General features: G+C 43.4%; 2 protein-coding genes across 6 annotated transcripts in view; both read right to left on the bottom strand.

Moving 5' to 3' along the window:
* PEMT (phosphatidylethanolamine N-methyltransferase) overlaps positions 1-17,075 on the bottom strand; it is a 78,881-nt gene that overhangs the window by 23,496 nt on the left and 38,310 nt on the right. The window lies entirely within an intron of this gene.
* On the bottom strand, positions 447-1,353 carry LOC120589762 (galectin-10-like). The gene is given in 2 exon segments (XM_039847388.1): positions 447-950; positions 1,308-1,353. Coding segments are annotated over 2 exon segments (342 nt in total). The 3' UTR covers positions 447-654.

Genomic DNA, 17,075 nt, shown 5'->3' with positions numbered 1-17,075 from the left:
TTTGGGGGGATTTGCCCTGTCCTGCATCAACTGTACGCTTAAATTGTATGTATTCTATTACATGTATACTGTACTGTAATAAAGCCAATTTAAAAAAATCCAGTCCTTGATGAATCTGAGTTCTAGGGACAGATTAGAATGGCTGCCAATGTCCGTACCCTGGCAGACTCTTCCATGCACTACACAATGGCATCCTGAGTCTGTCCCCTGAAGCAGAGTCTTTCTTCTGGTTGTTTTTTTTTTTTTAATTTTCAGGAGTTTTAATAACCAAGTGTGGGAAAGGATGAAGAGAACCTGTTCCATTAGTGAGCTCTGGAATCACATGGTCACTTAGATCAGGGGTCCCCAAACCCTGGGATGCAGACCGGTACTGGTCTGTGGACTGTTAGGAACTGGGCCGCACAGTAGGAGGTGAGCAATGGGCAAGCAAGCAAAGCTCTATCTGTATTTGCAGCTGCTCCCCAGCGCTAGCATCACCGCCTCAGCTCCACTTCAGATCATTAGGCATTAGATTCTCATAGGAGCACCAGTCCCTGCTGCCAAAAAGGTTGGGGACCACTGACTTAGATGGAGGATCTAGATTTTCTTGACAATGGGGAGTCTGGTCACATCCCTCTCTAGCAGATATACACTGAGGTCAGAGTGTATCTGACTTCACACCTGCACCATCTGTACAGATCCTAGCTTGAGTCGACGGGGAAAATTATAACATTGGTTGCCATTTACCATTACCTGGTATTCATTTTGTAGCACCAAGATGTGCAGGTCAAATTATTGGCCTTCCACAAAGGGCATTTGAAGGATTCCCCCCTCACATTTCCAGCCCCCATACTCATGGCTGTTAATCACAACACATTTGCTAAAGTACACTTGGAAGTGAAAGGCGATGCCTGAGTTCTCTTCAGTTCCAGTGTGGAAACTCACATGCAGTGTGGGCTCATGCAGATTTCCTTTTGATTGTTACTGAAAAACCAATAGTGAAAGACACATACCATGTGCATGGGATCTGTAGGTCTGACATTGTTGTGTCTTCCTCTGGGTAGCTCATTTTCTCTTTCTTCTGTTTTAATGAGGCTTATCAGATAAGTCAGAGGAGGCACAATTGTGAATGGCCGGACCCTAACCCAGAGCCCACATGCCTCCCACTGCTTCTACAGTCACAGCACACTCCTGGGTGACCAGGAGAGCACCCTGTTCTGCAGCCAAGCAAACCACAGGCTTTGATCAGCTAGGCAAGCACTCAAACCTCGGGACTCTGAGGCTGGGCCATCCACTAGGCTTCCACTATTCTGGAAACAGTGGAATACCTTTCCTCCAAGAGCCCTTTAGGGGCCACTTGGTCTTCCTCAGCATCCCGGATGGCTCCCCGACACCTGCCCCTTCACCTAGGAAAAGGTGGGATGATAAATGCACTTTCAAGCAATCTAACAACAAAAGGTGGTAGAGCTCAGGCCCAGGCCACATGGGAAAGGAAATAGGAAACAGTGTATCTGATGAATAATTACTATCTGCCTTCTAGTTGGCCTGTATTAGATTGAGTTGTTATTTCAAAGCAATCAATACTCAGCAGCCAGTGGCCTCACTGGATCCAAGGTTAATTTCCCTCCCTGCCTGGTGGCTTCATCTTCCCTTCCTCAAGTGCCCAGCTGCACACTTCTCCTGATTAGGGGCCCGGAGCAGGTAAAGGAGTATGGTCAGAGGGGCCTGGCTACCAGGGGCTGAGTTGTTGCAGGTCACTGTCCTGCAGGTTGTGGCAGGAGGCAGAATGACAGAGCTCTCTGGTGCTACCAATCCTGGCTTTGTATGTCTTCTATATTTCACAAATCCCCACACAGAGATGAACTTGCCTACCCCCCACCCCAATCCCATACCCAAACACCCTCGCCCTAGAGCTATCAGATAAATATGGGTCACCCAAGTAAACCTGAACTTCAGCTAAACAACAAATAAACCTGAAATGTAAAAGTTGTCCTAAATGTCACATTTATTTATCTGAGATCAAACTTGAACTGGGGCTCTGTATTATATTTGCCACACTGCAACTCTGCCTCTCCCACACCCCTGACCAGGGTCACCCAGCTCAGTTCTGTAACAGGTAGGCCTCTTCCTCCAAAATATTAATTCTTTTTCTTTTTCTTTTTTTGCAGATCTCTCCCACAGGCTCTATGCTAAGGCAGAGGAGACAGGACATAGGCTGTGGAACAAGAGGAAAACTAGAATGGGATGGAAATCCAAGGATGCCACCTAGCCTTGACGGCCACAAGTCAGCTGCGAGTCTGTAGGCAAACCACTTAATTCCATGCTACCTCAACTGAGTCAGCTGTAAAATACAAACAATAATAACAACAGTAAATCCTTTATCCATCTCCCAGTATGGTGGAAAGACCAGAGCAGGTAATGGATGAAAAGGTGCTGGCACTAACGCCTCACTAGGCAAAGGAGATGGTCTCTTCCTTTTAAGCCCCTGGCTCCAAGAGCCAGCAATGAGTCTTTACCTCTGGGACCCCCTTGACACTTTCCAGGGCTCTATTCTTGGCACCCCTGTGGACTGCATCCTTGGGTTCAGACAGAGATCACAACTGGTAACCTAGGATGTATTTTGGCCAAACTCACAGCATTTTAAAAATATTTGGTCTAACAATTCAACATTCAGAGTTTTCACATTAAAGTTCAGGCATCCAGTTTGCAGTGAAAAATCTGGACAATGAGACCTGTGGGCCTGTGACCCTGTATGGCAACCCTCAGCTGTAGCAGTGCAGCCCACCCACCAAAGATGAGAAGGAACAAGTATCCCTGTCATAGTGGGCTACTCACACTTTTGTGAGCTTATGGCTCCTGGAGACCTGTACATGTGTAACTCCTGTGTATGTTGGGGGTGAGGGTGTCAGAGATGCCCTCCAGGGGGCTGTGCATGTGTTGCCCACATGCCAAGACCGCTCATATAGCCTCCAGCAGGCATTGTATAGGGACTTTACACTTCAGGTTTCCAGCACATGAGTGCCACATGCCATGTAGCCCCCGAGATGGGAAGCCCCATTAGCTGTGAAGATAATGCACCTCAGTGTCCACAGGGAAGCAGAAATCTGCCAAGTCCATAAGATAATGTGATATGTTTGAGCCAGGAGCCACCAGTATCACATGATGACACTTCCCTGCCACTAATCCCCAAAGCCTGCTAGGTTTAAGGCCCAGGGACATAGGCACAATCATAGAGTGTGTGACTGGTTACGTCGGTGACTCATGACCTGGAACTGCTGCATGTAAACCAGCACAGATCCAATCTTGGATTCTGGCCCCAGTCTTTACAGATTACATGCCCTTGGGCCATTTCCTCAACAATAATACCTACCACAGAGAGTTGCTGTGGGATTATACAGGATCTACATGATGTGCTCAGCCCAGGACCAGGTGATAGTCAGTGTGTCCTTGGGAAACCCTCACTCAGGGATGTTGACAACCCAGTGGCATCTATTAGAATAAGGATGTGCCAAGCATCCCGCAACTGTCTGAGCATCTCGCTGGGGACACAGTGAGTGTGGGTGATAGCAACTGAGAAGATGGCAGGGATGTGGGAGAAGGCACAAGTGATAGAGGCATGGAGATATGGGATGGCTTTTCAGTGCCCACAGTCTAAAGACCAGAAAAAGTCTCCAGTTTCAGAAGGCTATGAGAAATATCCTTCTACTCAACCCATTCGCCCATCCACCCATCCATCCACCCATCCCCACCTCCATCCACCATCCATCCGTCCATCCATCCACCCACCCACTTATACATCCACTCATTCACACATCCATCTACCCATTCACCCAACATTTACTGGGGGATCTATTTTAGGCCAGATACTGTGCTAGATAGTAAACCGTTTTGAAAAGAAAATGGAGGGGGTGAAGGGAGCACTACAGAAAGTCATTCAAAACAATGGTGCTTATTTTTATTTAATATATTTATTATATGCAATTTAATAATGATAATTAAAGCCAAAGATGCCTCATTCACTGAAAACACCAGTACCAGCCCCTCCTCTGGGTATCCAAAAGACAAAAGCCAGGGCCATGGGAAAAGATTGCCAGAGCCTGTGCAGAAGCCTGGAGAGCAGCTCTCCAAATTGTAAGGCCCTTTTCTGGAAATATCTTCCTCTTTGCTGCTCAAATTCCTCTATGTCCTTGAAGTGAAGGGCCACTAGGGGTGAATTTTTTGAATACTTCATTTGAAGTGAGACAGAGGCTCCTTCATGTTCATTAAATGACTAATTGTTGAGCGTCTACCCTGGCACCCAGCAGGACAGTATACTGGGTAAGAGCCCTGGGTTCTGGGTTCAAATACTAGCCCCTCTACTTACTGGCTGTGTGACCTTGAGTGGATTATTTCCCCTCTCTCTGCCTCAGTTCTCTGACCTGTAAAATGGAGCTAATAATATACTACCTCATAGCATTGCCATGAAGATTAAATGAGTTAATGTACATAAAATGCTCAGAGCATGTCTAGTGTATGGCACTTTCAGATGGTGGTAGTGCTATTTGTTTTCTTTCTGGTATAGACAAGTGGGTAGGAGTTGAGAGGCATAAAGAAAGCCTAGCTGCTGGCCTAACAAACTGCTGCAACTTGGATGAAGAAAGTCCATTATGGAGGGGAAAACGTGGTGTAGATGATAGAGGCTCTGTTTATCCCTCGGGTGACCAAATCAAAGTTGTGACGGAAACAAGAGCAAGCAGCAAGGAAAAATTGCCTGGGATCTAGAGGAACAAGACATACAACTAGGGAGAAATCCAAGAAATCACCCTGCAATGGCAGGAGGAAGGATGTAGTGAAGAAATGGGGCTGCCTGGTCTCGAGCACTGAGTGAGACGGAGGCAGCAGCAGTGTCGGCAGCAGAAGCCTCTTAAACAGGCCACGTCTGTGAGTGGATTTTCACGGTGACAGACCTGCTCGCTCTGAACACCAGTGCCAATTCAGCTGCACAGGGGGCACCAGAGACTTACGGGAAGACATTGTCGGAGTGAGGGCCAAGGCGAGACTCGCTCTATACAGAAGTGTCGATGGTATCCACTGTTCCCTACTGAGCCCTCCCCGATACCAGTGTGCCAGAAACAGCACCACCATAGCCGTGAGGTCATCAAACTGGATAACAGAGGTCTCTCCACCCAGAGAATTACCTAAAACTCTGCCTCCTCCCCCAACTTGTGTCCCCACCCAAGCCACAACCAAGTATATCCTCAGTGAGTCAGATGCTCCTTGTTGAGCAGCCTCCACTGGCCTCTGTTTCTGGTGGACTTTTTGAGGCAACTATAAGCACAGTATCTGTGGATTGCTTGCTGAATCTTAACAGGTGGCCCTGGAGGGCTTGGACTAAATTTGGCCTGTAGCTGAACCCCTCTCAGGACTGTGCCACTGAACACCTACTTCACAAATCCACACTAATAAAACTGGGAGACTTAGGGGCTTTGCTTAGTACACAGAAACAGACATGGAAAGGCAGCCAAAATGGGAAGACAAAGAAACAGAAAGCATATGAGAGAACAGAACAGAGATCCAGATATAATGGAGTCAAGTAATCTAACAGATGGAGAATTCAAACACTGGTTATAAAGATGTTCAATGAACTTTTGAGAAGTGTAGAAAACTCCAACAAAGAGATAAAAAACATAAAAATAGAAATGGAAATTATAAAAGGGAATCACTCTGAAATGAAGAAAACATTATTTGAGATGGGAAGTATATTAAATGGAACAAACAAAGGAATAAACAAAGCGAATAAAGAAAAAGACCAAAATGCCCTATCTAGAGAATGGGAAAGCCAAGGACACTCAATCAGAATGGCAAGAGATAAGATGCCAAGACTATAAATATAATTTAAGGAGCCTATGGGACACTATTAAGGGTCCAAATATCTGTCTGATCTGTGTAACTGAAGAAAATCAAGATGTTGAACAGCTGATTGAAGAAATAAGGATGGAAAACTTCCCTAACCTGGTGAATGAAATAAACATAAAACCCCAGGAAGCTCAGAGAATTCCAAAAATCAGGGATCCAAAGAGGCCCACACATCATAATTAAAATGCCAAAGGTTAAATACAAAGAAAGAATATTAAAAGCAGCAAGAGAAAAACAGATCATTACCTATAAGGGAACACCCATAAGACTGGCAGCTGATTTCCCACACGAAACTATGCAGGAAAGAACAGCTTGGCAAAAAATATTTGACAGGATGAAGACCCGGGAGCAACAACCAAGAATACTTTATCCAGCAGAGCTATCATTTAGAGCTGAAGGACAGATAAAAGAGCTTCTCAGACAAAAATAAGCTAAAGGAATTTATCACCACCAAGCCAGTATTACAGCAAATGTTGGAGGGGTCTTTAAGAAGAAAAAATGTGTATCGAAAACAGGAATAAAGAATGGTAACAACTACATTCCTATCAATAAGTGCCTTAAATGGAAAAGAATTAAGTGCTCCAACCAAAAGATAGAGTGGCTGAAAGGATAAGAAAACAAGACCCCTACATATGCTGCCTACAAAAGACTCACTTCAGATTAAAAGACACACAGACTGAAAGGAAAGGGATGGAAAAAGATATTGCTTTGATGGACCTAGAAGGTATTTAAGTCAGAGAAAGATAAACACTATATGATTTCACTTATATGCGAAATCTAAGGAATAAAAAGATCAAACTAATCAAAAACAGACTCAAAATATAGTGGACAATTTGGTGATGGGCAGAGGGGAGGGGGGTTTGGAGGGCTAGAATGGGGTAAAGGGTTAAAGAAGTACAAATTAGTAGCTGGTAGATGGTCACAGAGATGGGAAACAGCATAGGGAATGCAGTTAGCATTAATATATTGGCTAGGTGGAGGGTCAGGGGAGGGAGGGAGCAACTGGGGGGATTGTTTTACAAATTATATAGATGTCTAACCAATGTACTGTATACTAATTAAAATAAATAATTTTTTTAAAAAAAAAGTCCATTGTAGACTGGTGTCCCCAGGAGAGGACAGATAGACCCTGGGTAACAACAATGGGCACAAGGCCAGCTCAACTGCCAGCCCTCCCCACCCTGGCCAGACCTCCTCTCACTTCCATGACTAAATTCGCTCAAAGCCCAGATGCAGCCACAGAATCTCTGAATTCCTCAGTTGAGTCAGGCCTCCACGATCTAGTCTAGTGTTCTCAACCTGGGGACCCACAGCATGTTACAGGGCTCAGTGAACATCCCAAAACTGAAGCAAAGGGCAAAGTGCTTTTGCATTTTAACTCTTTCTGAGGAGGAGATAGAATTTCCATGAGCTTTTCACAGGGGCCCATTGGTCCAAAGGTAAGAACCACTGATTTAGCCTTCTTCTCCTTCTATTCAGATGACATGGTCCATGTCCCTACCCAGGCACACGCAGGAACTCTCGCTGTCTTTCTACCATCCTGCTTGTGCCTCAAGCTCCTCCTGCCTGCAAAGGGCCCCACCCCACCTACTTGATTCCACCCACTTCCCACCCTAGCTGCCCTAGGTCACCCCAGCCACACTCAGAACTTTCTCACTCCTCTCAACTCCTATCACATACTCACTTGAGGAATTCTGGACCTGACAAACAGTTCAAACAACATCCCACCTCTGTCTGAACTTACTGTTGTATCTAGCACAGGGCTGCTGTGAAAGGCGTAGCCCAGTGAACACTGGTCTACGTGAATGAATAAATGTATGAATGAACATACTACAACTCAGAGGCCTCTCACCAAACATGAATGGTTACTAACTTCTCTGACCTTCTCTCCTGTTTCCACCCACCCTACAGGTGGTTCCACTTAAAAGTGAGCAAGGGCTCAGAGGGGCCAAGACGGGGCAGGAGGGGTGGGGAGCCACTGATTGGGAGCTGGGAAGCTACAGGAAGAAGGGTGGGATCCAAAGGCCCTCGGGGAAAGGCAAGGAAAGTGTAAGGAAAGTGTAAGGAAGAGCCTGGGCTGCTCAGCCCCAGAGAGCACTGGGCAAAAGAGAGAGGGGGAAAGCAAGCGTGCAGCTAGCTCATACTTGCCCGCCTCTGACACCCAGCTCCGCCTTGTCCTTCCAGGTGCTTAACAGCCCTAACTCCTTTTGAAGCCCGCCTTGATCTGGCCAGAGTACCCTTGGTCCTCAGAGCCCTCGGTCCTCAGAGCCCTAAGCCTGGGCTAGACATCCCTCCAAGAATATAGAACCAGCAGCACAGGATGGCATCCAAAGGCCTCCCACAATTGAATTGCCCTTTCACTAGTTGCCCACGACCTCACTCGACCCTTTCCAGCAGCTTGTCGAGTGAATAAATCAGTTTTGAGGTATGCCCAAGATTTCCCCTTGCAGTGAATTCACACCTGGACTTGACTGCCTGGGAGAAGGTTCCCCAAATCATACTTTGGAAGCCAGGGTACGAAATCTTTGTTAACCTGGCACCAGCTCCCCACCCCCAAACAATCCAGGAGGTTCCAGCAGGGCACCATGACCTCCCTCTCATCAAGCCTGAGGGAGCCATGGTGCAGGGAGGGAAACAAAGGCTCCAGGTCTCCTACCTGAGTTTGGCATTCTTGCCTCTTCGCACCACTGCCCCTTTCCCCCATTTACAATGGCTGGAGGGCAGGCCATTCTCTCAGTATCCCCAGATGTAGGGCAGGAGAAAGAATCCCAGCAGACAGTCAAGAACACAGGCTCTGGGTCCACATTCTGGCTCCAGCAATACTATAATGCCCTTTAACAAAGGCACCCACCCCAGTGTCCAAGAGCAGCAACACGTGCAATAAATTGTGGTACAGCCCCACGCTGGAGAATGGCCTAGGGGAGAAAGGAAGGAGTAGGACACTATGCTGTTAATAATGCTATGCTACCTAATGCTATTGTGTAAATGCCAAGGTTATGTCATTAGATGAAAAAAGCAGGTGCAGAACATGTGCCCTACCTGTTGTGTAAAAAAAAAAGGGCATATAAATACTTGCTTATGTTTTCAAAAAGGAACAATGGAAGGATAAACCAAAAACTTATCAATAAAAACTACTATCTATAGGTGAGCAAGAGAATACTGTGAAGAGACAGATGCCAGGCATCTAAGAATGTCTTTCGTTTTATAAAGTTGACTGTGGGACCACATAAATGTTTCAAAAAACAAAGCAACTGCTAAAAATCCAAAAACAAAATAAAGGAACTTAACTGTATATCAAATTGTTTTTAAGTTATTTTAAACATAGTGCTTTAACTAATCCTCCCTTAGGCAATAACATAGCCTAAGGACAAAAAGAACCAGATATATATTCTAAACTGTATCCAGTAAACATATTGCTAGTAATAAATAGGTAATAACATAGGTATTGTTATTTTGACTATTTAAAAATTAACTTTAATGTATTAATTTTAATGTATTTTTGTATCTGTTATAGATACAAAAATAAAATTTTTTAAGTGAAGTAAAAACTTTCAAAATGGAAATATTAGTATGAACTCATTATTTATTTATTTCTAAAAAACCTCATTTTTTTCTAGCATGATCCACAAAAGAAGCCACCCAGTTGCAGTGAGCACTCTTAGCATTCAAACTGTGACCCTTGGTTAAAAGGCCAGTTCCAGGTCCAGGATTGGAAATGTAGTAAATATTGAGGCTGATAATTGAAGCTGTCAAAGATATGTGTGGAAATGTCAGAATACTGAAGAAAACTTCAAAGGTCCCCACCTGGCTAAAAAGGAACACTTGGGGCAACAAAAGAAACTATAACAAATTGAAATATCATCAATCTCTTTGGAGGTTGCTAGGACCCTAACACATTATTCTGAAAATTAGTTTTAAAAAGGGGGGAAATTAAGCATTCATCCTACTGTTGTTAAATGGAATTTCGGGGTAGCCAAATCATTGATGAGGAAAAGTTCTTTATAGAATAATCACAGCAGGAGGGATGACAGAATGAAAACATCACTATTTTGCAACTCCTAATGAGATAAGGACCTAGGGGACATACATCAGTGACTGATACCATCAGGGAACAGGTAGAGAACTTGACAATGGAGGGTCAGGCGGAACCTCCTAAATCCACTGGTCAGTCTCAATGTCACTCACAATGAGGCTTTTGATGTGATGCAACAGAATTATGAGGTTGAAAAGTAGAAAACTGCCATTTTGAAGGGCAACTAGTCCAATATTGGCAATTATATATATATATATATATATATATATATATATATATATATATATATATATAACAATTAAACACACAGCACAGTCTGTGAAGTATTCTTTACATCTAATTACCAGTTTACAGTAAAAGTATGTTTAAAAGTATCACAAAGTATGTTTAAAAGTATCACAAAGATATAATCACTCCAACCCAGAAAATTCTGCTGGACAAATGACTCAGTTTCTTCAATAAATAAATGGCATAGAAAGGAGAGATGGAACACTACTCTAGACTAAAAGAAACTGAAGAATCATGTCAGCAAAATGCAATGGGTAGACTTTATTTGGATCCTGATTCAAACACATCAACTATAAAAAGATACTTTTGAGATAATCAGGGAAAATTGAACACAGGCTGAGTATTCAGTGATATTAAGACATTATTGCTGTCCTTTCTACTTCTAGCCACGATGGATGGAAAAGCCACAAGTATACAATGGCTTTCTAGACATTGGACATGAAGAAATGAAGACCCAGATTTAAACGTAACCATATCAATTAAATGCCAATGGCCTAAACATCCCAATTAAACAACAGAGATTGTCAAAATAGCAGGGGCGGGGGGGAGTGGGGGGGGTGGAGCAGGACCCAACTATATGCTGGCTACAAGAAATACAAAGAAACAAATTGGTTAAAAGTAAAAGAATGACACCATGCCAACAGTGGTCAAAAGGAAGCTGCAGTAGTTATATTAGTATCAGACAAAGTAGATTTCAGAACAAACATTATCACCATGGATAAAGATTTTTTTCCTAATTAACCAAGAGGACATAATCCTAAACATTCATACACCCAAATCAGGGCTCTACTGTACATGAAGTAAAAACCGAGAAAACTGTAAGAAGGAATACACAAGCTTCGATTATGGTCAGTATTTCAATACCCCTCCTCAATTCTGGTAGAACTAGCAGAAAGAAAATCAGAAGGATACAGAAGATTTGAATACTATCGACCAACCTGGTCTATTGACATTTATAAAATAGGTAGTCACCCAACAGTAGAACACACATTCGTTTCAAGTGCACACGGTGCATTTACCAAGTCAGATCATATTCTGAGAAATAAAACAAGTCACAATAAATTAAAAAGAATCCAAATTACACAAGTACGTTCTCTGACCACAATGGAAATAATGAGAATTCAATTACAAAAAAAGATCTCTGAAAAAAATCCCCAAACATTTGGAAACTAAGTAGCACATTTCCCAAAAAAACCAACTCATGGGAAAAGGAAGAAATCAAAAGGGAAATTAGAAAGATTTTGAATTGAATGAAAACGAATAACACAACATATCAAAATGTGCTAAAGCAATAATACTTAGAGGAAATTTCTAGCACTCAAGACCTATGTTAAAAAAAGAATAAAGGCCTCAAATCAGTGGTCTCAGCTTTCACCTTAAGAAACTAGATATGGAAGAGAAAATGAAACCCATGTAAGTAGAAGATAGCCTGGAGTAGAAATTAATGAAATTGAAAATAGAAAAACAATAGGCAAAATCAATAAAAGAGCTAGTTCTCTGAGAAGATGAATAAAACCTCCATCAAGATTGATCAAGAAAAAGACACAAATTCTCAATATCAAGAATTAAAGCTAACAGAATATACAGATGTCAGATGATAATGTTCACCTGAAAATTATGATTGTCTTAACCAATGTTACCAATAAACTTAATTAAAAAAAAAAAAAGAATGAAAACTATCACACTACAGAGTCTACAGACATTAAAGTATAATAAGGAACTATGTGAACAACTTTACACCAATGAATTTGATAGTTTGGTCCAGGTCCAGACAGCTTCACTGGTGAATTCTACCAAACATTTAAGAAAGAAATAACACCAATAATAACACCAGCAGTAACTGCTACCAAAATCTAGGCTATTACAAGAAAACTAGAGACAAATAATGTCTTCTGAACATAGATGCCAAAATTATAAACAGAATGTTAGCAAATTAGCTAATGAAATCCAACAATATAGTAAAAGGATAATATATCATGACCAAGTGGGTTTCATTCCAGGAGTGAAAAGGTGGTTTACCATTTGAAAACCAATCAATGTAATTCACCATATAAACAAACTAAATAAGAAAAACATTATGATCACCTTAATAGACACAAAAAAGCATTTGACAAAAATCCAACATATACATTCTTGACAAAAACTCAGCACTCTAGGAATACAAGGAAACTTCCTCATCCTAACAAAAGCATCTGTGAAAAATGTACAGCTCACATCACACTGAATGCTCTTCCCTTAGATCAAACAAATAAGACAGCTGTCTGCCCTCCCCATCCTACTCAACACTGTACTTGAAACAGAGTGAAATGCTGTCTCTCTCTGACTCCACCTTATTCAAGCCTGCATTGTTCCCATGGTCTTCAGGCTAATAGCTTCAGCTTAGTCTTGTACATAGACCTGAAAATCCATAGAGGAATTCTTTCAGTTTGAGTTTCACACACACAAAAAGCCCCTCCTATTTCCCCTCCCATGACAAAAAAGAAGCCTGAACTCCTGTAACTTTGGTTAAGATGGATTTGAGGAACCACTATGGCTCCCATTGTCTCCACTGGTAACTTCTCCATCGATAAACCTTTTGATACTCCAAATTCTGAAGTTTTGAGTTTTGGCCTTTTTAAGCATTGGGCGCATGACTTTGGACCAGTAACATACTGAAGGTTTTGGAGAGTTCAATAAAGTGAGAGAAAGAAGTAAAAAAAAATCATAGAGGAAGAAGTAAAATGTCTTTTAATTGCAGACACATGATCACCTATGTAGAAAATCTGATGTAATCTACAAATACATGTAAGACTGGTACACTGAAAACTGTGAAACATTGCTGAGAGAATAAGACCTAAATAAATGAACAGATCTACAGTGATCATGGGTATGAAGACTCAATACAGTCCCCAAATAACAATGGTTCAACTAAAGATTTTTTTTTACTTTATGATGGTACGAAAGTGATGTGCATTTAGTAGAAACTGTACTTAGAATTTTGAATTTTCATCTTTTCCTGGGCTGGGCTAGCAATATGTCATACAATACTTTCTCCTGATACTGGACAGCAGCAGTGAGCCACAGCATTATGCAAAAAGCATTATTCATAGAAGAAAAACAATTGATAAATTAAACCCTAAGAGTTAGGTTCCTCGTCTGAGCATCATGCCCTTCCCTCAGGTTCTGAAGAATCCTAGTACAGTGTCTGGCTGAATAACTGGAAAGGTTATGGTTCCTATAATTCTCCCCATGTGACCATGGCCTCTGGGACACTCTCTCATCCAGAGTGAGGGCTCTGGCGGGATAATAACAACCACACCTCTCATAGAGGCAGCTAAAGCTTACACAGCACTCGCGTTCATATACCTTGCCATTTAAACCACACAACCCTATGAGGGACACATAATTGTATGCCTATTTCACAGAGATGACTTGCCAAGGGTACACAGTGAATAAATGCATGTTCACCCAAGCATGGAAGATTTATACCTCCCCTCCCCGGGAGAGAGAGCCTTCCCTCAGCACCTTCTTGACCTTTTACCATAAAGACTTCCCCACAAGGGGCCTGGCAGAGGCTCGAACTCAGGCAGCCAGCATCATCAGCATCTCGCCATTGCCCCAACTGGCTGCAGTGTGGGGCCTTCTCAGGAGCTATGAGGCTGAATGAGGATGACAGACCCAAGACCCACCGTCCCAGTGCCCTCTTCCTTCACGCAGACTAAGCCTCACCCAACCACTTAAGCCAAGTCCAAAATCCTCCTCCACCCACCCCAGGTTACCTGGAGAGAACCTGTGCCTCTGGTCCCAAAGGACATCAGGCAGCTTCCTTACCTGTCCTCCTGGGGGAGGGGGCCCGAGGACACTTGTCATCCTCTGTCAAGAACTTATATTATACTCTAATGGCATCCCCTGCTTGAGTCTGGCAGGCGGGGGATAAGAAGGGAGAGTTCATCAAAATGTGGCTCCTGTGGGTTTGGGCAGGGCCAAAGGCATGGAGCAGCTGTCCTCTCACAAGGGCCTGTCACACCTAGGGCATCTGGGTGAGTCTTGGCGGCACACCCCCTGCATTGGTTGGGACAGGATGGGGGGCAGTCTGGCCTACTGGGAGACTGGGGCTCGTCAAGCAGGATCAATTCTTCCTCTGAGCTACTCTCATTAGTGGAGCTGATGGTCTATCTGAACCTGAGAAGGAGTCACAAGGGCCATACCTCAGAACCTGTGGGAAATCTGCCCTTAGCTGGCGCCAAAACCAGGTCTGACTCTACAGGTAAAACCTGCCTCAGAGACCCTTCACAGCCAGGGAGCAGACCAGAAATGACTCAGGGAGATTCAAGGCTGGAAAATGACCATATATTTGGCTTCTTTTCCTGTACCCATCTGAGTTTCAAACTGTAGGCTCTAAATCCATTTACAAAGATGGTCATGTCCTGAATATTGGGCCAGTGCTGCCCTGAAAAAAAGGAAGGAACAACCAAAAAAACAAACAATCCAATTCAAAAATAGGCAAAGGACTTGAAGCTATTTCTCTAAAGAAGATATATGAATGGCCAATCAGCACATGAAAAGGTGTTCAACATCACTAATTATTAGGGAAATGCAAACCAAAACCATAATGAGATACCACCTCACACCAATTGAGATGGTTATTATCCAAAAAAAAAAAAAAAGTTGGTAAGGATATGGGGAAATGGGAACTCTTGTGCACTGATGATGGGATTGTAAAATGGTGCAGCTGCTATGGAAAAAAGTATGGAAGTTTCTCAAAAAATTAAAAATAGATTTCCATATGATTCAACAATCCCACTGCCAGGTATATATCCAATAGAATTGAAAGCAAGATCTAGAAGAGATATCTATATAACCAATTCATAGTAGCATTATTCGCAATAGCTAAAACACGGAAACAACTCAAGTGTCCATCGAGGGAGAAATGGATAAACAAAGTATGGCATATACATACAATGGAATATTATTTAGCCTTAAAAAGGAAGGAGATTCTGACACATGCTCCAACATGGAAGAACCTTGAGGACATTATACCAAGTGAAATCACAAAAGGACAAATACTGTATGATTCCACTTATATGAGGTATCTAGAATAATCAAATTCATAGAGACAGAAGGTAGAATGGTGGTTGCCAGTGGCCAGAGAGAGAGGGGGTGGGGAGTTAGTGTTTAATGGGTACAGAGTTTGTTTTATAAGATGAAGAGTTCTGGAGATGGTAACACAAGGTGAATGTATTTAACGCCACTGAACTACACACTTAAAAATGGTTAAGATGGTAAACTTTATGAATTTTGTGTATTTTACCACAAAAGATACTAAAAAATAAATTTTTAAAACAAAGGGGATGGAGTCCTTTGGGGGCCAGCTTCGAGAGAAGCTCTATGGCCACCTGCCCCATTCCCATAACAAGGCCTCTGTCCTGTCCTCTGCCTTCCCCTCGCCCCGCTGTTGACATCCCCAAGAGGGAAGATCCCATCCTGCAGGCCCCAAGGTTCTGCTCCACCAATGGGAGACCATTGCCAGAGGCAGAAGTCACCTCACCAGAGGACAGAGCCCACCCAACACACCTGCCCCCTCCCACACCCAACCCCACTTGAAAGCTACAAACAAGCCACCCCAGTTCCAGCAGCCTGCAGCAGCCTCTCCTTGCACTGGGCCTAAACAAGATGGTTATTTGTACAACTCCTCTGTAGACTATTCATGCTCTGCCTCCTGGCTACTTCACCTGTCCCTGGTGGTATTTGTCTTTTGAGGGAAAGTAAGAGGAAAGATAAGACAGTGCAAGAGAAGGAAAGCCCTGGACCACTCTTGGCTCCAGGGCCCAGAGGCTCTGCTCGGCAGAGAGACCAACAAGCCCTAGACCAGGCGAGGTAGGGAGGAGAGAGGGCCTAAGTTCAGGGGCCTTGGATGAGGTACTCACTCTGATGAATCTTGGAGGGGGATGGCATTTTGGATGTGGCGGGGCCTGGTGCAGGATCCTTCCTCAGGGAATGTTTGGTCACACAGGTGACTTGGGTGGGACTATACCCTGGCATCCAACCTGCTGCCTCTGAGGGTAGGGGCAGAGGGCCAAGGGGCTCTCAGCTGGCAAATGCCCTCAGGAGGGGACAGCTTGGTTGCAAGAACCCAAAGCATGGCCTATCCTGTATGACCTGCTCTCCCTTGTCCCTGCAACAGGGGACCAAAACAAGGCCTGGGTCCCAAGATGGTACTGGGGTTGCCAAAGGGATGCCACCAGTCCCCACCTTGACAGGAAGCACAGAAGCCACCCAGTTTATGGTAGGAAAGCCCCTGGAACTGCTGACTCTCACTGGATACAGCTCGTGGCTTCATAGGAAGAGGTCATCACCTGGTCTGGAGAGCCCCAGGCAGTTAGCAGACCAAATATCTATGTTTAAATTTCACTAAATGAAAAGGGAGAGATTATTGCTTTATGAAAAGATTCACTCTGAGATTCATCTAAATATGTGGGCTTTCCTACTGAACTTACAATGTTTGATTTACGTACATCTTTTTTAGGATCTCTTTTTTTTTAAAATGAAACAAGGCCCACCTGTACAAAACCACTGGAAAAACAAAGAGTTAGTGGCTCTTCAACTATTAACCAAATATAGTGCAAAACGTGGTCTGCCTTCTTTGGTCAATATTTACATGGACTTCAGCCTGCCTCAGAAAGGAAATTTGAAAGTATTTGGTACTCAGCCAGAGTGGTTGCCTGGATACGCAGGGTTTCCATAAGCAACTGGACCTTTCCTAGGCATCAGAGGTGGGGCCAGGTAGAGAGACGCAGAATCACATCCAACATTGCCATAACATTAGTACTACAGTCAGTCAGCTCTTTTTTTTTTTTTCTGTAAAAAGGTTTATTTTAGAAGGGGAGACTTAAAGAAATTC

This window comes from Pteropus medius, unplaced genomic scaffold (assembly GCF_902729225.1).
Source record: "Pteropus medius unplaced genomic scaffold, Ma_sr-lr_union100, whole genome shotgun sequence".
NCBI classification, from domain to species: Eukaryota; Metazoa; Chordata; class Mammalia; order Chiroptera; family Pteropodidae; genus Pteropus; species Pteropus medius.
Note: the sequence above shows the minus strand (reverse complement) of the source record. Positions and strands in the feature narration are given on the sequence as shown.